This window comes from Cygnus olor, chromosome 1 (genome assembly GCF_009769625.2).
Source record: "Cygnus olor isolate bCygOlo1 chromosome 1, bCygOlo1.pri.v2, whole genome shotgun sequence".
In the NCBI taxonomy this organism is placed as follows: domain Eukaryota; kingdom Metazoa; phylum Chordata; class Aves; order Anseriformes; family Anatidae; genus Cygnus; species Cygnus olor.
Window position 1 is genome coordinate 88607336 of NC_049169.1, and position 26167 is coordinate 88633502.

Below are 26167 nucleotides of genomic sequence, written 5' to 3' on the forward strand. Positions count from 1 at the left end.
ACAGAAGCCCCCAAGTCCATGTTAGAAGACGCTCTGTATTTCTAGCTAAGCTAAATTTTTAGCTTCCGTTTTACTAGGGAGCAGCATATACAAAACTGCAAAGCTCTAAATTCAGTTGACTTGGACGTGTGTTCACATACACATAGTATATTAGGAATAAATATAATTTTATCCGCTTATAAATGAAACTAACAGGCTTCACATGGACTATATTTTCTTTAATTTAGCTACATACATTGGGCCCCAGGCTTTCCCTTTCTCTGGCAGAACCAGAAGTTCATGCTGTTGTGTATCACAGAGAAAAGTGAATTCCTGGGAAACAGCTTTGGCCATTTCACTTATATCTACAGGCATTACATTAGCGCAGGATTTTAGAATGAGATTTATTACATCGCTGTTTTCTGCCTTCGAGAGAGTGCAAGTGGAATAGACCAATGATCCACCAGGACGCAATGCTTTAATAGCAGACCTGCAAATAATGAAAAAAACCATAATTCAACATATGAAGTGACATGCTTAAAGAAGGGGCTGGGGGGTGAAGGGAAAAAGGTGCAAGAGTTTTCCATCCAGATTTACAAATAGGTATAAATAGTAAAAAAATAAATAACATCATGGAACAGTCTTAACAGAATATAACTAACAGTTCAGGAAACAACCCGCAACACATTTTTGCCTTCTCATTTATTAATGTATTCTCAGTTAACTAAGGGTATTTTTTTTTAAATATGAGAATGATGAGTAGATAGCAGCATCCATTCAGAGTCACAGAATATACTTTGGAACATTTATATGCACAGCACTACTGTGAAAATGGTGCAACTGTGCATACAAAATGGGTGAACACCACATCAGAAGTACTAGTTAGATAGTTAGATACTTAGCTGGCTCCTTGTGTGAACAAACAGCAGAATGTAGAGTTGTAGTAATAGCCTGGACTAATTACTTGGCTGTAATTAATTTTACAATCATTTTTGCAATTTCAGCAACTTATTTAGTGTATAACAGGACTGGGGGTTTCTCCAAGTCACTACTTTTCAACCTGATTTCCTAAGGAAATATGATTTATAGCATCATATTGTCTGTTTATGTGCCCTTCACTTATTAAGCCGTTGACAAATTTTGAAAAAAGTGGTTTAAGATTTCAGGTTTCCTTGAAAGCTTCAAGACTACTTGACTACTGGTGGACAGAAGAGAGGTGGGTTTTGGTTTTTTGTTTTTACTTTCCCACTGAAACTGAGTTTAAACAGACTGTTTACTTTCCATTAAAGCAGATCCCCAAGGTCCTTTTCAGAGAGAGAAAATATAGCCTGTGAGAGTAAGGAAGTAAGGAAAATAAGCAATCCATATTCACTTCTAGCAAATTAAAAGAGATAAAAAAAAAAAACAAAACTTGGATCACAGAAGAGCATTCTTCAAATCACAGATGCGTAGACATTATTTAGACCACTGTACTGACCAAAAAGAAAACCCCCAAACCCCACACCCACTAAACATATCCCTCCCCCCCCCCCCCCAACCCTACTACATGGAAAAGAAAAACCCCAGCTCCTGAATCAGGTGAGCAGACTCAAAAAGCAGTGAGCCTGGTTCCAAGCCCAGATGAATAAATGCAATGATATTGAAACAGCAGTTCCTCCAGAGACAAGCTGAGGAGCTGCTAAGCGTGATATCAGAATGAAAACAGTTGAGAAAGCAAAGGGGGAAAAAAAAGGGAAAAAGCAAGTCCTTTATGACAGGATTGTGCCTTTTCAGGAAAAGAATCAATAAAGAAGAGCCTTATCACAAGCAGGATCAAAGCAAATCTGAAAGTCCTGTCCAAAATAATAAGGAAACACTAGGACAAATGGGTGTTTCCTACAGAGATAATACAACTCTGTTCACCTTCCCAGGTGAAAACTCCTGTGTTACACCCAATCTCTTTCCCTGAGGAGGGTATGCAAATCTTGCTCATTTCTTCTATTGGTCTTGACTAGGTTAATCAACAAGCCAAATACATAATTTACTGGTGTCTACCCTACTCCAGTTTTACTTAGCATAAGGCAACAGATCTCTCTTAACAGATGATGTTAAAAAAATCAGTGTTTAATGCCTGTGTTGTATCAGATCAATAAAAAGATGGAGTGAGCAGATGGCTAGCACATTTAGAATAAGTGATAGAGCAGTTCAAGTTCAGCCTGTTAAAGGTAAAGAACAGGTTACAAAGGACTTTGGAGGTCTGAATATTTTCAATTTAACTGCGTCTAATGGACTTCCAAAATTAGCTAAAGCTATCACAAAATAGGAAGCTTATCTCAGACTTCAAGTAGCTTTTTGAGAGTCTGCGAAAGCGTTTAAGAATATTTGAGACACTGGTTGATACAGATGATATTTACAACTTCACCTTGAGACAGTAAAACACAGCAGGTGTCATCCCAACATTGCAGCTCTTCCCTGGTGACAGCTGTCCATTTAAAAGGGCTGGGTTTATGCTGCTTCTGTCTGGCAACCAAAATGGGCCCAGATATATGGAAGATAGCTATTGTAAAGCAGAGTAGGAAGCTACAGCGTGCATGTCTGACAAAATATTTGCAAGAAATTCAGTAAGTTAAGTAACATTCCATTCTGTCTTATGGCAGACAAAAGCGGTTTTTAAATGTTTTGTGTTGACTGCCTGTTTGCTTTCACACCAGCATTTGACACCTATCTTTCCAAAATCAGCTTGTTATGGCTCAATTTTTAGCACCATTTTCTAATTCAGAGAAGTTTTGCAGTAAAGCATCTCAGGAATTTTGGGCTAACGCTCAATGCCACTGCACTGTATGCTGGGAGGGAATAGCCCAGTGCAAGTGTCACTTGCTTGTATTTGCTAGTGAGAAATGGTAGGGCACAAAGGAAACTTTGTACTTTTAAACATGTGAACAAAACAATACAAAGATCATTAAGTGTCACAGTCAGTGTCCCAAAGCATGCCAACACATCCATTACTTTGACAAATGCAAGCACTGATAAAAGTTGGGAATGCAGTTCACAAGTAAGCAGTTCCTCATTCGTACCAAGTAGATTATATACCTGAGTTTTGCATGTAAAAAAAAAATACACATATATATATATATATACACACACACACATATATATATATATATATATATATGTACGTATGGAACGTTATAACCAAGACTTAACAGAACTCAAGAGACCACTGAGATGTGGGGTTTTGCCACAGGCAGAGTTGTTTCTGCTACTACGAGAAAGGAAAAGAAAAACTATTGATGCAAGTTGGATTAATTTTTTTAAAGAAAGTTTAACTTGTTTACTTGTGCTACAGTAGTATCTGAAGGCTTCACTTATGCTAGGGTACCTAAGTACTGTACTGAAACATCGTGACACCATTCCTAAAGAGTCTGCTGTGTTTAAGCATAACCCAAAACTAAATACATAAATAAAAGAAAAAGTCGAAGAGGCAAATACAATCTTCTCGTTCCAAAGATGAACAAACCAGCAAGAGAACCACACACTGATCAAGCCTCCTTAGCCTCATACCAGTTCTGGAAATCATAAAAGCTTTTTATCCCCCAGCGTAATAGAAAATTTATAAAGCAAACAACTATGCGAACTCAAAGAAAACAGAGCTAAATTTTCTAAGACTAGCTCAAAGTGGAGCTAATCTTCACAGTATTCTAAGAAACAACCTAATCTTCTCATTTTTATAGAATTTCCTCTCTTTACACCTTTTCCATCTATACAGGAATGCCAAGTCATCCAAGGGCAACTAGCTGAAATGTGAATATTTTTTTTTGCACAACAATCAAGATATTCTTTTAGTACACCTGATAACTTCACTCAAAGAGTTGATAACAACAACTGTTTTCTTATAATGCAGAGACTATGAGAATATATACAAGTGAGAAAATATTTTTACTGCGGAAAAGGTAAAAGGTAAATACCAAAAAAGTAGATGTAGCTCAAGTGAAAAGCACAGACGCTTGCTAAGTGTCTTTCTCTTACCATATATAAAGTAAGAATCATTCAAGACAGTACTTTCAAAGGCACTGTGCTCCTGCAACTGAATCTCTGGTGCAGTGACTCAGAGGAAGGAGCAACACAGTCTTCTGAACAAAATCCTGAAAAATCTCACAACAAAAAAAACTAATTAACCATAAGCCTCCTTAGTTTGGGAATTTTCACTAGCCCATGACCCAAAAAGCCTGGAGAATGAGAAGTTATCTTTACTCTGAACTTAAGTCATAAATTAAAAAACCTAAGAGGGATTACTTTACACTGCAAGGTTAATCAATGTATCTATCCATCTTGTCAAGTTCAGCAACAATTGTTTCCGTGGCTGTGTTCAATGTCAACCGACCGCCACCCCCAATTAAGCTGTGCTCGGCTCTTGAAAAACCTTCAGCACAGAGCTGCAAAATGCAAAGTGAAGAAGTGTTGGGCTCAAAGTCACAGGGTGATACCGCGCTGGGTAAACAGGTTCAGGCGATCTGATCCCCTTGTCATCGGCATGAGGGAAAATTCATTCCTAAAAGTTTGTACAAATAAATTTCAGAAACTAGTCATCTTCTGTAATCAACGGAGGGGAACAAGCTCATTCAAGGGGTATGTCAGAACTGGAGCTTAATTTACTGACATCTAGCAGAACCCACCACCACTGCTGTGACCATACAATCTGAGCATGTATGATTCCTCTTACATTAGGGCATTACCCCCAAATGCTTCAGCTAAGAGTTGAGCTTTAAGTAAGGAATCTCATGCTTGTTATAAGGCACTTTGTAGCTTCTGAAACTGAGCTTCAAATCTAGAATGATTAAAATGTAGAGAGGTGGGGGTTGGTCTATTCTCCCACGTGCCTGGTGACAGGACGAGGGGGAATGGGCTAAAGTTGCGCCAGGGGAGGTTTAGGTTGGATATTAGGAAGAACTTCTTTACTGAAAGGGTTGTTAGGCATTGGAATGGGCTGCCCAGGGAATTGGTTGAGTCACCATCCCTGGAGGTCTTTAAAAGACGTTTAGATGTAGTCCTTAGTGATATGGTTTAGTGGAGGTCTTGTTAGTGTTAGGACAGAGGTTGGACTAGATGATCTTGGAGGTCTCTTCCAACCTAGACGATTCTGTGATTCTGTGAAAAAGGATGCTAGTGCAGAAGACACTATAATATTTTTCACCTTTCTTTTATTAAAATGTGTAGCTTAAAGGTAAAATATATTGAAGGTTATTAATTTGGAGTTATTTTTCTCTTAGTGGTACAGATGTCCTCCATTGTATTTATTAAAGCAGTAAAACTTCACTTTAAATATAAATCTAGTTATAATTAATTTCATAATTTTAAATCTAAGTATATATGTTTGCCATACTGAATTTCACATGTTACAGGCACTAATATTGCAAAGTTTCAAGCTTCCCATGGAGAAAAATGAGAACATATACTACAAGCACAGGGAAATTTTCCTGGAGTTCACAGTATGTCCACTTTTCCATACATTCAATTTTGTTTTACTAATGTGACAAACCCTTAGCACTTGCAATCAAGACCCTGAAGAAGAAGCACCACTGTCAGCATGTGGCATGCGTAACTCAGCTTGTGTTGCATATTGTCATATTATACCAATTATACCTCTAAGATAGCCATGGCAGAGCAAAAAAGACAAAAATTGGTAAAGTGCAAGACCATCCATTAACACGTCCTTTTCACCATGCAAGGCCTGAATACAAGACCTCCAAGTTTAGCTCTGCCAGGAAATAATATAAAACAGTATGCAAAATGAAATAATTATATGATAGAACTGCAAGCACTAATGCATGTTTGTTACAAAAAAATATACATGCTAAACAAACAAAAAAAACACAATGTTTTCTGAGGTACTGAATGTAACTTTAGAAGATAACAGCGTATCACAATTTAGGAGGGTCACTGTGATATCAACAGTAACAGTATTTTCAAATCATTAGTAACTTGTAATTACAGCAGCTGGAAAACCGCAGGATAGACTGATATTAACTGGCACATCATTCTGTAGAAATGTGCTTGATGCTTCTCGACATCTGCTTTGACCTACTGACATTATCACTTCATAGTAACTGAATCCACGCTTAAATCTTTCCAGCACATAAGCCTAAAGCACAATTGCAATCCTAACATGAGGGTGGTTGGTATCCAGCCCATTCAGGAAGTACTTTAAGACAGTTAAAGACATGCAGATTGCTCTTCTCATTCTAAATTATTTTTTTAACTAAAAAAAATATTTTACTTCACTTTATATTTTTGCAGGATGTCTATTTAGTTCAAAAGCACATATTGAGCTATGGAAGTCAGAGGTAGAAAAGATGCACTAGTCTCTTCTAACCCTTCATATTACAGGAGTACCGGATAAGATTTTTTTTGGAAAGGAATATACTATTTTAAAGCACTTTTATTTAGTTTACTTCATAAGACTTACTTTAAAGTCTAAGAATGGATAAGACACAATAAATTAGGGAAAACAGAGCAGTATGATTATTTAATATCTCACAGAAAAAAAAAGACCACTCTAGAGCCATACACCTCTTAAAGCAAAGCACTTGTATGTGCAACTAAAATGTAGTTAGACAAAACCCCAAAAGATTTTTCACACTTAAAGAAAATTAAACATGATAGGCTGACATTTCAGTTGTTCTAAAAGTCTTGGCATCTCAAACATCCTTTTAAAAAAAGCAGACAATAAATGTGCATTTCAAACTACAGCTAGCACCTGTATGTCCAGCCCACTCCTCCTATGCTTGGGTATACATTTTGTGCCATTGGAAGTGTCAGCATTAATTACATTACTCATTTAACCTTTTCCAGTATTAAAGTAAAAAGATTACATACATTTTAGGGTAATTTAAAAATAATACAACACTTCAATACTGCCATCTTTTGGCAACTGGGATATATTTCTGCTCAGTATGTGAGAATGTCTGATCAGAATAACACCTGCTTTTACAAGCTTTTCAAGAAGTAGAGCATCTCAAGATACCTTTGCTTTTATCCTCAGTTCTATTCTTTTTATTGACAAAAGATATCATTTATTTCCTTCTTGCTCTTACAACAGTCCAGATGCATCATTGTAACATGGACTGCATATTGAAGGTTTTGCTTTGTTTTTTCCCCATATAAAGCCAAATTGATAAGGAAGTCCCTCCCGTGTCAAAATACCCACTTTTAATAATTTGTGAAGAGCAGTTACAAAGGTGTACAGGAGAAATTTTCTACGGCAAATAATTTTAAATTCTTCTCACAAAAAGACTGGACCTTCAGTTTAACATTATTAAGCTTTCTTCTCCAGTGCATGGTGAGTCCTGGAATAATCATCCTGTTAACACAGATATATAGGATATCCCTTGCAACACCAGAACTGCTGTGACCCTTTAAGGGCAACAAGTCAGCTTAATTCTGTTCCCAGATGTAAGAACCACAAATGACAATGCAATGCCCAAGAATTTTGCAGCCGCTCTCTTCCACACAGTCAGCATCACTAACAACAAGGCTGGTTTTAGCTGGACAGCCTGCAGCATCCAGAGGCAGTTCACTCCAAACAACTTTCAACCCTTCTGTCATTTTATTTAACCCAGAATTAACTTCTATCTTACACACTTACGGAGACCCATTCCTCTTCCCAACCTCTATTTGTTATTTAAAAAAAAAAAAAAAGATAAACATATACAGCCCAAGCAGAACCATCTCAGCTAGGAAAGGGAGAACAGAAGACCTTTGAAGCCCACTACAGACTTTGCCACACAGCTTTAGAAGTAGTGTTTTTCATTACAGCTTACTAACCATGCATATACACTGGAAGGACTGAAGGTGGAATTAAAGCAAAATTAGTGTCTTAATTAAATCTGTGATCCCAACTACCTAGGCAACTACCTAGCTGCTGGGTAGCCTATTTGTTAATTTACTTATTAATTCCAGAAACTTCGTTTTGCAACCTATCGCTAGGGACTCGATATGTAAGTTATGCACAGGGCACTACAAAAGGCTTAAGGAACTAGGCAGAACTTAAAATCAGAAACTATTTAATATCTCTAATGGAAGATGAGATGGGTCCACAACAACGGCCACAGAACTCACTCTTTGTGAGGAAATTCAAAACCAACCATGAGTCTAAAAAATAACTTGAGCCTATTCCAAGATAAAGACATTCCCTAGCTAAATTACTTACTACTTAAATGCATAAAGATAAAAGGCTGTGTCTCACAAGTGAGGTAGCTCAGGTACTTACTTAGAAGAGTAAGAGTCTTCAGATTCAGTTTGCAAGGAGTATTCCAGTGTTTTAGTTAACTGCTATTTATGCAAAATAGATAAATAGCCCCTGGAATACCAGACCAGAATCTAAGAGTCCTCACTCTTTCCCCTAAACTCAGACATTGTGCTCTCTCCCCTTAATTCATCTCTATTTCTTTTCTGTCTGGTGGCACCACCTTGAGAGGAAAAAGTAAGAATGACTTGAACCTCCAGCAACATAACCAACAGTGTTTTGGGGAACGGCACAGAACATTGTACATGTAGGTATATGTAATTAGACCAAAAAGGTTCACTGACCAGTCAGCAACTATCTAACCATTTCCAACCAGAGGGGCAAGGAGGCACAGAGAGAGAACACTGTTTGCCCCAAACAGCACACCTGGTATGAAGCCTTGGGTCAGCAGTCTATATAACTATTAACTGTCTTCCATCTTGGAGAAGTTGAAAGACAGAACCATCCACACAATCCATGGAAAATCTGTTAGTCCAAGAACAAGCCAAAGAACAATGCAGAGAAGCAATCCTCAGCACAACTTTCCATGCTTTCCCACGTGCCTTCTCTTTCCTTCTGCACAGGACATGGCTTTCCTTTCCTTTCCTTTCCCTTCCCTTCCCTTATTCACCTCCCACCCCAGTACCTCCGTTCAGAATTCCCTCAGGTCATTTCAAAACACCCCATAACTTTACCCACAGAGGTTCGATGTCGGAGTTGAGCACTATACAAGAAGACTGCCATGTTTCTGAAGGGTCTCTTCTCTATTTCTGCTACCAGATGACATTCAGCCTTGCCATCCTTCTAAGGCCTCACACTAAATAAAGTCGGGCAGCTTCCAGAATAGTAACTTCTTTTTCAAGGCACAAGTCACTGGCTCTCCCTGCCTTTGCCAAGAACACTCGTGGCTGATATTTTTTTCATCAGCAGCAAATCACAAACTAAACTAAATCATTGCTTTGACAGAACAACAAGCTAATTACGAGTATATTCTTTTTAATATCATCATTACATGCCCATGTGCCATAAAGTCTCGTCTTAATCAAAGCAGAAATCTCATGGCGGTATCCATATGCTGGTACAATATTGGGCAATACACAATGGTACATAAAAAAAAAAAAAGACCATCACTTTACAACAAAATAAACAATTAACAGCTTAGACACACATCAAAAGTGTAATAGAGGGATTGTAATTCCTCTTCTAAGTACATGAGGAAAACCCTACATTTCAGTGAAAATGCACAAGTGACACTGAATTCCAGAGAAAGAACATCGGGATTTTTTGAGTAGTTCAATTTTTACTACACACTAGGCAAAAAAAAAAAAAAAAGCTCTCAAAAAAAATCTATGATGCAAATACATATGTATTCTATGAAGCCATGTCACTAATTTTGACATATTCAGAGAAAACAGAGCAACTTGCAACTTAAATTCTATTACATTTGTGTCTTAAGGTTTCACCAAAAGTTTTAATATTTCTTTCTAAGCAAAGGTCTGAGCATGAGAAAATAAGGCTTGTCTGCTGGTATGTAGGTTAGCCTTTAGAGACTTGGGTTGCCAATTCTATCTGATGACTTAAGGGAAAATGTCAATCTCACTTGACTTTCCACGTGTGTAGATTGGTAAACCACCGTACAAACTGGCTGCATGATCAGCAGTCTCTGCTCCAGTGGAGCCTGGGACTGCAGCAGCAAGGCAAACACAGATTGGAAGCTTGACGAAACTGTTTGCACAATACCTGGTTACTTACATTTGACATTAATTATTTATGTTCCATTTCATTCAGAAAATGAAGCACAGAATATTTAGGTGTAGGCTTTCTTTTTTTTTCCTTCTGAGTAAAAGCAAGTATGCAACCCTCCCACTTCCTAAACTATTCAGCAGGAAATAATAAAGCAAGCAAGCAAACAAAAACATCTCACAACTTCTGGTAACCTTTTCTTGGAAAAGATCAGCAACTTCAAATACCATGTTATGACTGGCATCCAAAGAAAAAAGAAAAAAAGAAGTTCTTTGTTTAGAGGGAAACATTCCTTTTATCTCACTATTGCATTCCAGTTGCATAAGGTTTGTAACAGGAGATGCATTATGTTGCAGAGAATCAGCCACAGTTCCTTAAAAATCATAGTGTTTGTAATGACAAACAGGGATTGAAGCATTTCATTAACTAGGGAGAATAAAGTGTTTTCCTGATTTCTCAACCCAAATTTAGTGCTTCATTCTGAGTTCTGAAAAAGGAGAATCCGAAAAAACTCTAAAGATCAACTAGAAAAATGAGCACTTTGTATGGCTAATTTGCCACCAGTAATCAAAAGGGCAGAATATTCAAGGCCCTCCAAACCTCTCACGTACTCAGAATTCCCTCAAACCTGCTGGTTTTGAATACGCAAGACAAGCACGCACAATCTCCCTTCTAGTTAACTACTAAGGAGAAAAAGAGTTGAAAACAGAAAAAGCCAACCACAATGTATCTTTTAAAGTTGGTTTGAGCTCCTCTGGACCAGAACTCTATTAAACACCAATTAGAGCCATTTAATTACTGTGAGATGTTGTGTACAGAAGAGTTACAGTAGTCTGAACGCCTTTTCTGCATTTTCCAATTTGTATCCTGTTTGGATTTATTTTCAGCTGAATCCTAACACCGTTTCTTTCAGCTGCAATTACTGGTCTAGGAATAATTACAACATCTGTAGCAGTTTCACCGTTAAGTTATTACGCACTCGACCTTAAGCCCAAGTTTAACTTTCATCTAAGAATTGATAACAATGGTAAATTCACATGTGGGAATCACTGCCTTTTGCACTAGCATTCAGTGTCAGGAAATGAACTTTCCTTACTTATTTTGCGATTTGTTTTCTGCATGAACACCCCAAATAATAACAAGATTTGCAGTGTGTTCTCGGATTATAGCACTCTGCAGGTATGCTTTGGTTTTGGTATTAACAATCACTACAATCTCAATTTCCTTCAAATCAGTAGTGCCCTCGCTGCTTATAAAATTTGCTCTTCAGCTTTTATGCTGTTCATTTAGATTGCAAACTTGATTCAGACTGACATAGGAAGATCATTCCATCAAAGTTTCTTTCAGATCTTCATTCTCAGAAGCCTCCAAGTACTTGTAGCATATATCATAATGCAACAATACTTTTTCTTCCCTCAGTTCCTCTCTGATTTCCCCACCTTCCCCTACTCCCAAAGGCTGATCTGCTTAAAAAAAAAAAAAAAAACAACCCACAAGATGACAAAACCCAGAAAAAGATGACAAGTGAAGCACTTCCATAATTAAAGAATCCCAAATTTTGTGCCAAAAATCACTTCATAGAAGTGACAATTCATAATTCTCTCCCATTTCAGAATTCTCATTTGTGGGTTCCTCCTTCTACTCTCTTCCTTATACTTCACTACTATTGCTAAACTGAAGTACTGCTTGGCCCTTATATTTCATCTTCAAATCACACAGCATTTCTTTCACTACTCCCAGCAAAATTGCAGGGATCCAGCTTTATACTTATTTTTGTTCTACAGATACAACAACTGAGGTGAGAAAAATCCCTGAGCATAAAACACCAGGTAACCTGAATAGGTAAGCCAGAGCTAGTGCTGCATGAACTGATTCAAACAAGGTGGAGTACAGCAGAATTAGTGTAGTTTCAACCTTCCTGAATATTAATGGAAGGTATCAGAGACAGAATTCAGTGTCAATTTTTGACTTATGATTATGCACCCTAACCATAAAATAAAGACTTGAATACGGTAGCATTCTACAATTTCAGTTTTGTAAACTTCTAATGCACTTGCAAGAATCACTTAACCTTTCCTGGTCTCATTTTTATGATTTCTTTTTTCCCTTTCACACCAAATCTGACACTGATGTTTGGGAATCCATTCTAAAATGATCAGATGGAAGGAACAATAAAAATCCTCTGGACATCTATAGCATTTACCAAGTGTACGACAAATATTTTACTGAATAAAGGTTGTAATATCTACATCTTGAATATAACCATGTATTTTATGTGCTCTAAAATCTTTTACAAGGCAATAAATAAATAAAAATCCAGTACACGTAACAATAGATTGTTCAATCTATAGAACTACTCAGATGTATGTTGAACAACAAAACAGAAATTACAATCCTTTTACTTCAACTTACATGTAAAAAGTATTCTGTCCTTACAAATCCAATTCTTCTTGCTGTTGCTATAGTAAAGTGTACTTTCAACAGAAGCAAAGTTCTCTTCTTGACTTAGGAATAATTCAATTAAATCTGATTTGGGCTGACAGGAGCATCTCCTTTTTTAAAAACAAGATTCCTGCTGTCATGAGTTCTCCACTTCAGGATTACAATCTGAAGAGATTTATGCAAATTCCCAAAATTTCACTGCATGATATATGCTTTCTTTTGGTTGGGGCCCACAAATTGGATTTTATATGTCAAATATAGAAAAGAGAAAACCGGAACAGGTCAGTGTTTTAAATGTGATTGATTTCTTCAAAGGAAATGGGTGACATGATGCATTACCGCAATAAGATACTCATATTTCTGCTATAAATCATACCCCTCTGTTAGGTCTTTTTCAACTGGAACTCATGCAGAACTATCTGGAACTGCTGTAAATTGGAACTTTCCATAAAAACTTCTTTTCGTTGTTTTGTAGTATGTTATTTTTCCCTCAATTTGCTTTGACAGATGGACTTCAGGCATGATTGTTACTTAGTTAAAAACACTCAGGTCTAAAAGGTATTATTGGGAAGTCACATTAGAGTTTTTCCTCATTGGGGAAAAAGGATTTTCAAAGTCTTCACAAATGCTAGCTAGCCTATGGCTGGTATCATTAGAAAGCGTAATACAAATCAAGGACAACCTTGATTTGGATTATTGGATGGATGTTCCTTAAAACCACACAGTCCTCTCCAACTTGCCCCAAACCAACATTCTTTTACTTTTTTTACCCTGTCAGTTACAATGAACAGTATGTGTGCCATAAGTAGTTAAATGGATATTAAATTCAAGCAACACTTAAGAATGTGCCACAGTAGACTCAAACTTTTCATAAAAACAGTACAAGAAACAAATTTTGAAGCAGTATCAACTAATGAACTAAATGATGGTTGGTAACCAGTGTTGACTGACAGTTTGGTTATCATGTAGGCTGTAAAAAACCGTAACAGATAATTCTGCAACAGAACAACAACAAAATGTGTTGGGGAACGAGTACCCAGCTTGGCAGGTTTGTAGACTACTTTCACAGATTAAAAAAAAAAAAACAACAAAAAACCAACAAAAAACCACAACATTAAACATTCAATGCATGTTTTTGCTTCAACTGAGTAGTTCTGAAATCATTTTAGCTATGTCAACCAAAAACATTTCGCTATGGTACCAGACTGCTCTGAATCACCTGTAAATGGACATAAATGTTAATAAGTGAATTAATGGGACTGTACAACAGTGCATTAGTAGAGGATCTGGACCTCACCATTTATGTTATACCATGCAAATTTCCATATTCACTTTTTTTTTTAATCTGAACAGCAATTGCAACAATATATTCTTGAAATTTTTTCATGTGGTGAAACCTAGGTTTAGATATTAAATATGACAAATCTTGTCCACACCCCACCCCCCCAACACATTTTCATTAACTACGAAAAGCTCCTTTAATAGCTTTTCTTTGCATTTCTCACCTTAGCAGCTGGAATTGTAGAGAAGACAATTCTTTTCTTTGTATTAGCCTAAGCTTAGCTTGCTGAGTATCAGAAGAGAATAACCAGCTTCTGTCATTTGAACAAGGAGCATCAACCAGTACCTGTACAGCAAATAGGAGCAAATAAGACAATTCACAATACAGTTTTCAGAAAGTGATTATCTGTACCAAAATCCACTCAACTGATTTTTGCAAGCACCTGGAACACCATTTTTATTTTCAATTTTAGGAGAAAAAATGATCTAATTACTATTTTGAGATGCTTATAAGGAGTCATCAAGGAGGAAGAAAAAAAAATGCCTCAAAACTACCCTCTACCTGGAGAACAGAGCTTTCTCACTTGATCCCCTGTTCTTAAGTACACATCATGCATGGAAGCTACAAGGTCTTCAGAATTCATTACCAAAACTAAATGGGAAACATCATCTAACACATGAACAAATGCACAATAAGCTTCATAAAGTGATTCCTGAGGCCTTAAAAATCCTGTATATGACCTTGGTTCCCCTGGATAAGTGAAATATTTTTTTGGAGTCTGGAAAAACATGAAAAATAAAGCAGCATGGGAAAAGAATCAGAAGGAAGAAATATCATTTACTAATAACTAATAATGTTACCTTGTCGTACAATTCAGGCTTAAAATCTCCAATCTGTCTACCGTCTAGTTTAGAGACAGTTATTAAGTTAACCAACGGATCCGGGATGAAGGATTCCATTGTCTGTTTCAACCACCTTGATCTCAAATCATCATACTCGTTACAGTGAAATTGACCTTAAAAAATAAAAAATGAAGTAAACACCCTAAAATCAGTCCTCTGTATTTTCTGTGAATACAAAGAGTAACAACAAATTCAGAAATTGTTTTTTTTTCTATGACAGCCATAGACTTTACACCCTATGTGCTTATGCTATTGCACATTTTATGGCACTGCTAGATTTTTATAAACCCTAGTAAATTTCAACATGTTCCTACAGAGCAATCCATAAATATTTACTAGCAAATACTTATGGTAGCAATACACTTCCACAGTAAAACCAACTTTAAACATAAGCCACATCCCAAATCAGTGCTGAGTGTTTTTCTATGTTCCTTCTACCACTGTCGTTAGACAATGAAGTATGTCTCTTATAGGTTAATTGCCTTTTAACTAAATAAAGCCTCAGCTTTCTGCACCCTATACTGAGCAGTCCAATTCCTGACTGAGTTGAAATTTAAGCTGTGTTTTAACAAAAGCCTGTTGTTGCACTTAAAACAAAGCCTGAGTACTTATCTCTTCTGAAGAAACTGTTGCTTGTAACTCAACCCAGGCCAGCAACGCACTTTCCTCTTAATTCCTGTTTACTATTTTTAAAAAGTTTCTCTTTTTGAGTCTCAGGACACCCACCTATGGTTTGTCCCACACCTTTTGTCTGCCATACATAATAGGAAATGTTTTAGCATTCACTGAGATATAGTCAGAATCAACTTTCTTGCACCTTACTTTCTCAGCAACAAACTAATATCTTCAGAAGAAGATGTGGGATAAAAGGTTTTATTTTTAATTTTTATTTTTACTTTTATTTTTCCCCAAACCTTTTGAAAGGGCAAGTCATTCAATTCATTTCATTGGCAGCACCTGGTTCCTCTAGAAGAGGGGGTGAGAACAAGCTGTAATCAACATTTACAGGTGGCTACAATTAATATTCTCATCCTTAAGAACCTAAGGTGCTATAAACATTTTGAGACAATTTCTGCTCAACTTAACATATAAACTTGGGAACAGATGCTTATTGTTGCCTTCTAACATGCTGTGATTATCTTGGTGCTTTATTCTGATAAATCCAGGTAGATTAAGACACAGAACTTTTAAAATGCTGATTTAGACCAATTCTTCATCATAAACTCTTCCCCCCTACCTAGATCTAGCACATTTAATTTATATTCCATTTGATATTGGTACACTTATATTTACTTATACTATTTGCATAGCACTGGCCAGGCAGGTAGCAGAGTAAAAGAATAAAAGGTACAAATATTCAAGGATTGCAAATTACTTAACTTCCTGGGCCAACAAATCTACAAAGGAGTTAAATTAGCTTCTTCAGAAGTAACAATAAGAAAATCAGCGAAGTAAAACATAAAGCTACTATGCTTTTGTCTGTTAGTATGCAGTAACAGATATTTAAATAACTAATGCAATTTTCATGCTCTTGTAGGTAAACAAACCTAATAAAAATCTTACTAAAAGGCACAGAACTAATTAGAATATATATATTTTTTTCTTCCCACCCCCAATCCAAATCTGTACAGAATACAGACACAACTAAAATAGCCCAGGAACAGAGTGAGGAATCAACTAACAGCACCTCAATACAGTACCTGGATAGGCACACTGTAGGATAGTTACTGATTTACCCCCTGGTGCAGCACAGAGATCCAAAACGTCTTCCCCATCTTTCACCTCTAATGCCAGCACTGGTAACACTGAAGCAGCATTCAGCAGATAATATTCTTTCAGTTTACCAGTTTGGTGTTTTTGCGCAGGGAATCTCCTAGGAGTTCTACTGATGTAACACTTCAATGATCTTGGAAGATAAGGCAACGTTCCTCGAAAGGCAAGATGATATCCCTTCACACGCAATGTATTCTCCAGTTCAGCGGACTGGCTGAATTTGTTAAGCAGAATGGCATACTGCCAGCACGACGGGCATGTGAGTACATCTCTAGATTGGAAAAAGGAAAAGCTGTTTAATAACTTGACAAATAAAATTAACTTTCCAATATGAAGCACAATGCTTTTTCTGACTATAAGGAACTTCCCTGGGGCAAAGAATGACTGCAAAATTAGCTACCAGAAATCACAGCAAAAAGAATCACAGTGGTTTTGCAGTGGTCATTCCAGCCACCACTGTAAAATGTACATCTATACATACATATACATGTGTATATATATATACACACATCTATACATTTATCTATGTATACACACATATATATACACACACACATCGATACATCTATAAAATGTAGTCTTTACAAGTGTTCTTTGCTAAATTTCCATTTACATTCTACAATCATTGGGCTAGAAAAACATAAACCAATAAATGTTCCTTGAAAGTAACCAAAAAGCAGCATTTACATCTAGGAATATCCCTGCTTGTATTTCAGTTTGCTTTCTCAGACCTTTCTTCAAGGATTTTCATCATTTTCTAATTGAATTCTTCTCAGTACTTTTTCCTTCAGCGCTATAAAATACTCCTCAGTAATATTTGTTGACTAAAAGAGAAATACGCATTGATCCAACCTAGGAGTTTCTAAGTTGATTCGGTTAAACTAATGTTATGTATCTATGCTTATAACTTCTTTCTAAATGTTATTTACGTATTTCAAGAGGGTACTCAGTAATCACATGGTTACTAAGATTCTGATGATGTGAGATGCTTTTCCATTCAAAGTAATGTGGCACAGATCACATCAGCATTCCTCATGCACTTCAGCTTGAAATCAACTGCTTTTGTTCACATTCCTGTTGGAAAGCATGTAAGCTAAGCAATGAACTTCTCCAGAAGGGCTCTTCTGCTGGCTTTCCTATGAGTGACAAGCACCACCTAGCAGAGGAGAGATGTCTTCTCTCAGTGCCAGTTCTTTAGCTACTGTGTGATCAAGGCCCAAATTAACTGATATCATTTTTCTGTACACGTAAACAGACAGTAGTCAATTTCTTCTCCAGTCTCTACTATAAAGCTTAGAGAAAAAAATACTAACAGCATCTGTTGGGTATGAAGGGTTACTTTGGACCATGCTTTTACAAAACAGCAAACTGAAACACAGAAGATGGCAGTGTCCTTACAGTGTATACACATGTAGGAGAACAGAAACTTAATCACCATATAAAGAAACCTATTTCCTTATTATCAATGAGAAAAAAAAAATATCAAATTTTAGTCTTCTATTATTCCACACTTTTATTACAGTTCTAAACTGCAAATAAACTGAAACAGCTGCCACAGTCTATGACTGTTTTTGAAGTTATTTTATGAAGCACTTAAAAACTAACAGAACCTCTCTCCTCCCTCCCCCATTTCCCCAAAACAACAGACCTGACACTGGTCCACTTATCTCCCAGTTCCACTGTGTACTGCTTCTCAAAATGATCCAGAACAACTTGACAAATTTGCTTTTGAACTTTCCCTTTTATTTTATTTTCCACCTTCAGAGAAGGGAATAGAAAAGTTTAAAAAAAAAAAAAGTTATCACAAGAACTATTAAAAGAACATTTTTCCAGCTTAAACCAATTTCTCCCTGATATTCAGATGCTCTGATATGAAGTTCATATCACACATGCAATCAAAACCTAACAGATTTTAGAGAATGAAGTTAAGCTAGTGTACTCTCTTGTTTCCTATGTGTGAGGAGGTCAATCAAAGCTTGATGATAATACTCTGTCTCCACATCAGCTGAGATAACACAGCGGGTCCTGGGGCTGTGATACATCAGGAGCAAAATAAGCAATGCATGATTACGGAGATTGTTCCTTAGAACCATGATCACCTCCACCAAGGTGTATCAAAGTGCTTAACTAAAAGAAAGAAATTCACCTGAATCACTGTGCAAGTCAGCTAGAATATAGTTAGAAAATACTGCAATAAGTAAGATAAGGAATAAGAAAAAAAATACTTTAGCTATACTTTTTTTTTTTTTCAACCGATAAAAAATTGTTTCATTTGACAAGGAAGGGGAGGAAGAACTTGTGTTTCCTCAATAAACTTGTACTATTCAGAAGGAGAGCTCCAAATGATTCTTTTCTGTTTCACTTGACGGGGGGGGGGGGGGAGGGGAGTGTTAGAACTTGTGCTTTCCACATAAACTTGTGCACCTCAGAACAACTCCAAATGCAAACCCGCCATTTTGCTGGAGTTTCGTGTTTAGGGACATACAGCACCTCCCTGCTGCGACCCAGTACCATCGTTATTGCTGGTTTCCAGACATGCCGTCCACGGCTCACCCCTCATCAGAAAACCCAGACTCCCAAAAGCCCTCCCCAACAGACGCTAGCGAGGAGGAAAGGGGTACACCTAACCACGGGCAGCCTTCGCAGAAGGAACAAGGCAGCAAAGGGACGGCACAAACCCCCAAGGCAGCCCCTGGCTTTATTACCCACTGTTCGCTCTCCCCGCAGCCCTTCACGTCACCCGACCCCGGCGGGCAGGCGGGGACTGCAGCGCTGCGGGAGCCGCCTCCCAAGCCCGGCCCGGCCCGGGGGCCGCGGAAGGCCGCCCAGGAAGGGGCCGGGCGCTGCCAGATCCCCGCTGCCCCCGCTGCTCGCCCGGTGCCTCACCTGCTCCGACGGCCGGGCGGCCCCTCGCCGCGGCCACAGGCCGGCCCCGGCGGGGAGCGGTGCTGGCAGCAGCCGGGCCGCGGCGGGCGGCAGCCGCATGGCCGGGGCCGGAGCCGGGCGGGGCGCGGCAAGAGGGCGGCCCTGGGCCTGTCAGGTGGTGGCTGTGTGGTTAAATCGTGGGGTTACGGAGCGCACCGCCCTCCTCCTCCGCCCCGGGAGCGGGGCTTCGGGTGCTACAGTGGAAGGCGTAACGCAGGGTGATGGTGGGCCTGGGTTAATCAGTTTATAAAAACCTGCTCCAGCTGCCCCTGCCAGCCCCCATCCAAGCCCTGCATCAGACTTGTCTGCTAATAGTTTGTCTGCAGCCCTTAGCTCCCAGCTGGCCCAAACTTACAGGCGTTGTGACTACCACACAGCTACTCAGCGACCTCCTGCAAACCACGTCAGAGATCGGTTCTAGTTTCATCTGCTGTTACTGCTAATAAATCATTGGAAACTTAAAAATTACACACAAGAATGTCTTAAGGTTTTTAAGGTTTGAGATTGCTGCTTGCCGTTCCCAGACAAGAGGGAACATTTCTATTAATGGCTGCCTGGGCAGCTATTGGGTGCTTACGCTGGCCTCTAAAATCCAGAATGGAAAAGGGTGCAAAGGTAAAGGCAAGAGTGCTGTCATATAAATAAATATTTGAGTTTCAGGCACTGATTAATGAAGACTAAGAATGTTCATGCAAGCCTCATGCAAATTATCATCATCAAACTTCACAGATTATTAGAAATGTTTCAATCAGCATCCTGAGAAGGAGCCAGTAGGTGAAACGTAGACCTACACAACAAATGCGAAAGGAAAACGGAAGGGTTTTTGATAAAGGAATTGTACAACCAGATATGGGACAAAACTGGTATAAAAGTATAGTTCTCTGCGGTTATAATTCTTCCAAGTCCTACAACACATACAAGAAAACACATAAGGTAATTTAATTTTATTTTGCTAACAAAATTTAAAAAAAAGAAAGAATGCTGAGAGAGCCACCCTTGCTTAAATGTAGAGGACAAAAATTACCCCATTCTGAAGAAATTTTAAGTTTATGTAAACAATTAAAAAGTCTGAGTCTGCTGCTCTTCCCCAGTCCTTCAGTCTTATCATCTTGTTGCTTACCAGTGAATCATTGTTTCAGTAGCATGGCTACCCCACCCAGGTCTCCCTTGGCTTTGTTGGTCTTCACCAGTCTAACCCGTGTACTTGTCTTGATGTAAGGACTTCACTTATTACACGCTCTCACTCCACTTTTTCCACTGTCTCAATCCTTCCACTAGCCCAACATGAAGAGAATTTGATGTTAAATTCATATTCACTGAGGAATATACACTTACTTACTAACATTGTTAATCAGATTCCTAAAATTTTGTGAAAAGCGTGTGTTTTGTTACTACAGAGCAGTTGCCAGAGTAATCCTAGGAAAGAAAATAAGTGTGTCTGAATAGTGGGGGGAAGGGGAGGAATTCCTCTGTCCTAGGATAAACTGGTCTCCAAACTTCATTCACTTTTAAAATTTAGTACCTTCTTCATTAAAGGATGCATCTGTTGAAATACCATGGGACTTGTTCTATTCAAAGTAATAAGTTGGATCAGTTCCAGAAGCTAGAAAGCTAATGGGCAGTGCTGCTATGTTAGTGGGTAGCATCCTGAAATTACAGTACTATGCTTTTAATTAAATTTTGCAATATGTGAGTGAAAAAAGAAATACTGGCTGAACGTTATTTTACAAAAAGACATGCTACTTGCTTTGTTACTGTCCATCAACCTTTTCTAATGTGGTATCACTGTGTCTGAAAATAACTGCTCTCAGGATAAACACTGGCTACCACAGCAAAACTAAGAAATCCATTTTTAAGTGACAGACAGGTCTTCAGAGGATCCGGAGAGTTCTTTGAGTTTCAAGGAAAAAATAATGACCATGTCCTTTATAAAACCCATGCAAAAGTCACAGCCTAGAAAGTGATCTAACAGGGGCTTAGACCCTACTACAGGATGGGCTTCCAAGGCCTGTTGATAGCCAGTGAGATTATTTATGTGCTTAAGGTTTGCTGGCTACATTTGACTCATCGGCACTTTGGTGAATAGCAGAAGTGTTCCTTCCATCTTGGTCCTCACAACTAGAGCTCACAAGAGGGCCATTAGAAAGCATGCATCAGCTTTCTATTGCAGGCAATTCCTTTAAAGCATTCAGAACTGTAGAACTGAAATACAAATCTTGCAAGATTATCTAAGCAATAAAAGCACAGTACTTTTGCCCCACCTCAGTAGCCATGTCCCCTTACTTACTGTGAATTATTTACATAGAGAGACCACGTCACAGACATGAAGCTAAATCTAACGGATATCAAACATACCTACCTTTTCGGTCAGCTATAGTTACTATTCTCTATTTTAAGACTAAGTAGGGTCCTTCTTTAAAACTTGAAATTTTGATCTTTCTGTGCGTTCTAGTTTTGGCTAAATAAGATGACGAGGGTGAGAACAGCTTACTTGGAAGCACTGATTACTTTTTAGACTAATTCAGCTTAGGAAAGTTACTGTTCCTTATCTCAGAAGATACATGTAACTTACATTTTGAACAAAATATTTCAAAAGGTACTTAAATTGTTGCACAGTACAATGCAAAATGTTCTGCTTACACAGAATATTTCTGTATGCTTACCATTCATTAAGTAAAAATATTCTTAGCTGCATGCACTGTTGCATTTTGAAAATGAGGTCACTGACAATTAGAATATATTGAAATTTTAATTTTTTAATCTTCTCATATGTTAAGTATGCTATCAAAGAATGTTAAATGTATCCTAATACATATATCCTAATGTCAATCTATCATGATATTCTCAATTTGACCATACTGCATTTGTGAAAATATGCAAAGATTCCATCTATAAGGTATCTATTTTGTACATGATAGCAATGTGAGACTTGCAGACATTAACCATTTATGATTATACTTGCCTAAAAAAGGGAAATTTATAATAATATGGGAAACATTGATGCTGTGCATTAGTTTTATTCAATACATAAATGTAAACTTGAGCAAATAAAAAGTCAAGATAATATAAAGTACTAAAAAAAGCTACCGTAGTAAATAATTAAAAAGCATATTCATAAACAAACTTGTATGAAAAATTTTTTAGTACTTAGGTCATATATTGGTACAAATTTATTTTAAAAGCAGAAACAAAACAAAACTGATACATGTCCACACACAACACGCTTAATACACATTTCACACATAAGTAACAACATTTTACATTTCAGTTCTTCGAATTTTGTTTCCACAGCAGTATTTAGCTTTATTTATAATAGACTTCCATTAATTTATTTTGGATTGGTGTTAAAGTGAAAGGGTAATACATTTCTAGACACTGAAGCTGTAAAAAAAAAAAAGTCAGCAAAAGTGAAGCCTTTAAGCCAAAACAATTAGGTGGTAATGCAGTCAAAAATAGTAAGACTGGGATTGCACATGTAAACTTACATGCAATCCCCCCCCCCAATCATCATGTTTAAGTGAAAATGACTAAATCCCGAGAATAATTAAACCGAATCACGTTGCACTACTAGAATACAAGAGAAGTATTCTCATGCTGACAGTTACAATTGTTTAATCTTTATACTAAATTTGCAAGCTTGGAATATTTCTCTCTACCCACTTCAAACTTAATATTCTTAAGTCTGATCATGTTTTCCACTCATAATTTAAAAAATCTTAATCTTGTCATTTCAATTAATATGTTCAATTAATATGTATATGTTTGTGTAACTCATTGACCTAAGGGTTATGTGGCAAAGACTTCTAATGTCAAAGTGATGAATATATCCATGGCATTAATTTAACTTCTACTAAAATAATTTGTTAATATTACATTATGGAAGACAGTGTAATAGAAAATCAAATAGCGCTTCTTCAAAAAACCTTTGAATGGGGGTTTCATCCTTGCTGTAATTAAGTGGCATAACTACATACCTTTACACAATATACCAATGATTGTCTCCAATGTAAGAGGAAAAACATCATATACATAATATATAAATAAGAATATATCTAATTCTAACCCGTTTTACCTATCCCTTGTATTTTATTTTATTTTTTAATGTAAAATTAAAACACTACATAGAAGTATTATATAACTCCTTAAAATTCTGTTGGTTTTGTTTTGATTTCAAGATGGCATTTTAGTATTGACGAGATTAAAAAGTGCTGGAGTTTATATGCATATTGGATGATTCAGTTTTCCATCAGAACTGATGACTGAATTAGTGCAAAACTTTCACTATGTGCAATTTTATTATATGCCATAGTAGACAATACAACATTCAGCTCTTTTTCAAACTGAATTTATTACCTACACCCAACTCAGTTAACAAAACTAAGAAAACTATGCATAAGAAAACTTTCAGACAATTCAAATAGCATAATTTTGTATAAAATGTATTTACCTTAAACTTCCCTTTCTACCTTCCCCCCACCCCTTCAGATTGACAGAAATATGAAATATGCTTCTGGTAATGTAATCCCTAATAAGAGGTATTGCTACTGCAAGAAATATGTGAAAGTCAAACATGTTCTACTTGCATGTATTTGGCTATCAGCTTTCCAATGCTTTCTAGGTATCATCTTATTGGTAGTAGGTATGCATGTCCCCTCAAATTTTCAAATAGTTATATAAAAAGTTAGAAAAATATACTCAGTATTTGTTGCATAACCTGCCTATATTAACCCTAACATACATGAATCTTATAAAATGCTTTAGAACTATTTAGTAGCTGCAAAAATATCAAATCACTGCACAGCACCTGGTGAAAGGTTTTGATGAGTACATACAATCCCATATCGTGGCCTTGAAGGTATTTTTCTTCAGGTTTACAGCTGAAGAAATACAGCAGTTTATGTATTTTCGCAAGTAAACCCAACACATATTCCATACCATGTTCATAGGAGTTTCCACGGACACACAGACCTTTCTTGCACTCACTCTAAATCCTGAAGAAGAGCTGGTGATGTGAAAAGTAAAAGGATCAACCACGTACGATAGAATGAAGTCCACATTTAGTCGTTACCAAGTTATTATTTTGCAAGAAGCTGATAGACTTTTTATTATTATTATTATTAATTTTCCTTTAATGGCAAAACCCATTTCTAATACAATTTTTTGACCACGTGTTTTAGATGTTATCTATGATCCAGTTAAGCGATGATGTCGTGGGTATCACTGTTGGGTCTTTGGCGTATAGTCAGCGGGGGCAGAGGCTTTCCATAGAAATCTGTATAAGAAATGCCAGAAACAAAAACACATTAAACTGTGATTTACCATCTCCCTTGCTTAATAGGCTGTTTAAATAAAGTAAATTCTTGTTTTCTTAATAGAAGCTAGGTAACCTACAAGTTTAGAGCTAATTCCTACAAAGCAACCTTCAAGCATAGTGCTACCGTCTGGAGGTACATTGGCCAAACCAGCGTTTAATTACATTTTGTTAGACATGCATCAGCATTTGCAAGATCAAGTCCAGAATAACCTACAAACATCACGAAATGTATGAAACATCCAAAGTGTACAAATAACAATTAAGAAAATGAAGTATAAAAATTTGAATGTTGCTGTAGTAAATAATACATTGCAATAAGCTTTTAAGTGATAGTAACACTAGGCAGCATCCAAAATTTTGGTATTATTTCTGCATGACATCTACCTTGAAAGCCATACTAACTTTCTAGAATAACTACACTATGAAGTTTTAGATACAGGTATAGCATCTCTTGCTGCTAATAAAGGAATTCAAAATAGGAAAAATTTTCAAGGAAAAGTTATTAAACATACCAGAAGAGAGTAAGTATCATCCTCAAACATTTGCTAGTGATATGAAAGAAAAAAAAGAAAACAAACATGCAGAGTGGTACACACAATGCATTTCACACGCACAGACAAAAAAAAAGAATATCAAGAAAAATGGTAAGTGGAAGCAGAGAGAAATCAAGAAAAATTAAAAGCAGCTTTCTGAAGCATTCAAATATCAATTTCTGTTACGTGGACAATCTCCTCCTCAACAAAGCTTTGACGATGTGCCATCAAAATTCACATTTAATAAATCCTATTCTTCCAAGAAAAGCTATATTACACTCATTCTATATAGAGAATAACTTGCATTGAAACCGCATTTCTGAGCTAAAGTTAACAAAAGCAAGCAAGTTGGATCTCATTGCTCTTACAAGAATATGTGTACACGTATGTAGGATCACGTTTTTAGTTATCCTAATGTTTAATCAGTAAAATAGTAATAATTTTATACTGTTGTAATCCTTTGACTTCAATGAAGCTAGGTCAATGTTACAGCAGCATGCAAAAAGCAACAGTGCAACAAATGATTTTAGGGTAAATGAAAACCTGTACAATGGATGCTTTATTAGTCAGCTTCTTGAAGTCTGGCAGACAGCTTTACAACTGGCATACAATTTTAGCTCCTATAATAAGAGAAGTTCATCATTCTTGCAAATGTATCCTCCAGTGACAATAAATGGGCACTTACTAGCAAGAGTTGTGCTAGAATCATTACCATGACTGAAAAAATTGCAGTCTTTAGTGAAAATAATTGTGTAATTAAAGATTTATAGAATTGACAGCCTGTTAACTCTGCCTAAACATCCAATGTTTATGTAATGTTCTCTGCTAAGAATGACACAAAAATGACTCAATATATATACATGAAATAGCCCTATCACTAACATTTTTCAGTTTGCACATTAAATCATTAAGACAGATTTACAACTCTAAGAACATCTAGCATTAAAAACCAGACCTTTGCATGTTGTTTTAACCTCACACCACACTAATTTTATCTATTTCAGCAGCAACGTC

At 37.0% G+C, this 26167-nt stretch overlaps 2 protein-coding genes across 9 annotated transcripts in view; both read right to left on the minus strand.

Moving 5' to 3' along the window:
- Positions 1-205: 205 nt before the first annotated feature.
- NSUN3 (NOP2/Sun RNA methyltransferase 3) lies at positions 206-19406 on the minus strand. 3 transcript variants are annotated; one of them, XM_040568100.1, is made up of 6 exons: positions 19268-19406; positions 18030-18139; positions 16453-16652; positions 14567-14721; positions 13930-14051; positions 206-469 (listed from the first exon to the last, which is right to left on the minus strand). In XM_040568100.1, exons 1-6 carry the CDS (start codon positions 19364-19366, stop codon positions 208-210), a joined length of 948 nt encoding a protein of 315 aa, XP_040424034.1. In that variant the 5' UTR covers positions 19367-19406; the 3' UTR covers positions 206-207. The 3 variants fall into 3 exon arrangements, with proteins under 3 accessions (XP_040424034.1, XP_040424015.1, XP_040424023.1); XM_040568081.1 differs by having other exon boundaries at positions 16309-16652; positions 19268-19405; XM_040568089.1 differs by lacking the exon at positions 19268-19406 and adding an exon at positions 18893-18911 and having other exon boundaries at positions 16309-16652.
- A 2901-nt stretch (positions 19407-22307) lies between these two features.
- The window catches only part of ARL13B (ADP ribosylation factor like GTPase 13B), a 49568-nt gene continuing 45708 nt past the window's right edge, over positions 22308-26167 (minus strand). For all 6 annotated transcript variants that reach the window (XM_040568126.1, XM_040568112.1, XM_040568119.1 and 3 more), the window contains one exon: positions 22308-24578. In XM_040568126.1, the coding sequence (XP_040424060.1) occupies positions 24502-24578 (77 nt within the window). In that variant the 3' untranslated portion in view covers positions 22308-24501. The remainder of the gene's footprint in view (positions 24579-26167) is intronic.

Coding starts and splice junctions, on each gene's coding strand:
- NSUN3 (XM_040568081.1), bottom strand. CDS start 19,366: ATGCGGCTGCCGCCCGCCGCGGCCCGGCTGCTGCCAGCACCGCTCCCC. Junction 14,722..16,308: donor CCTACAGTGTGCCTATCCAG/GTACTGTATTGA, acceptor TTATTTTTTAAG/GTCAATTTCACTGTAACGAG. Junction 14,052..14,566: donor AGCCTGAATTGTACGACAAG/GTAACATTATTA, acceptor TTTGCTGTACAG/GTACTGGTTGATGCTCCTTG.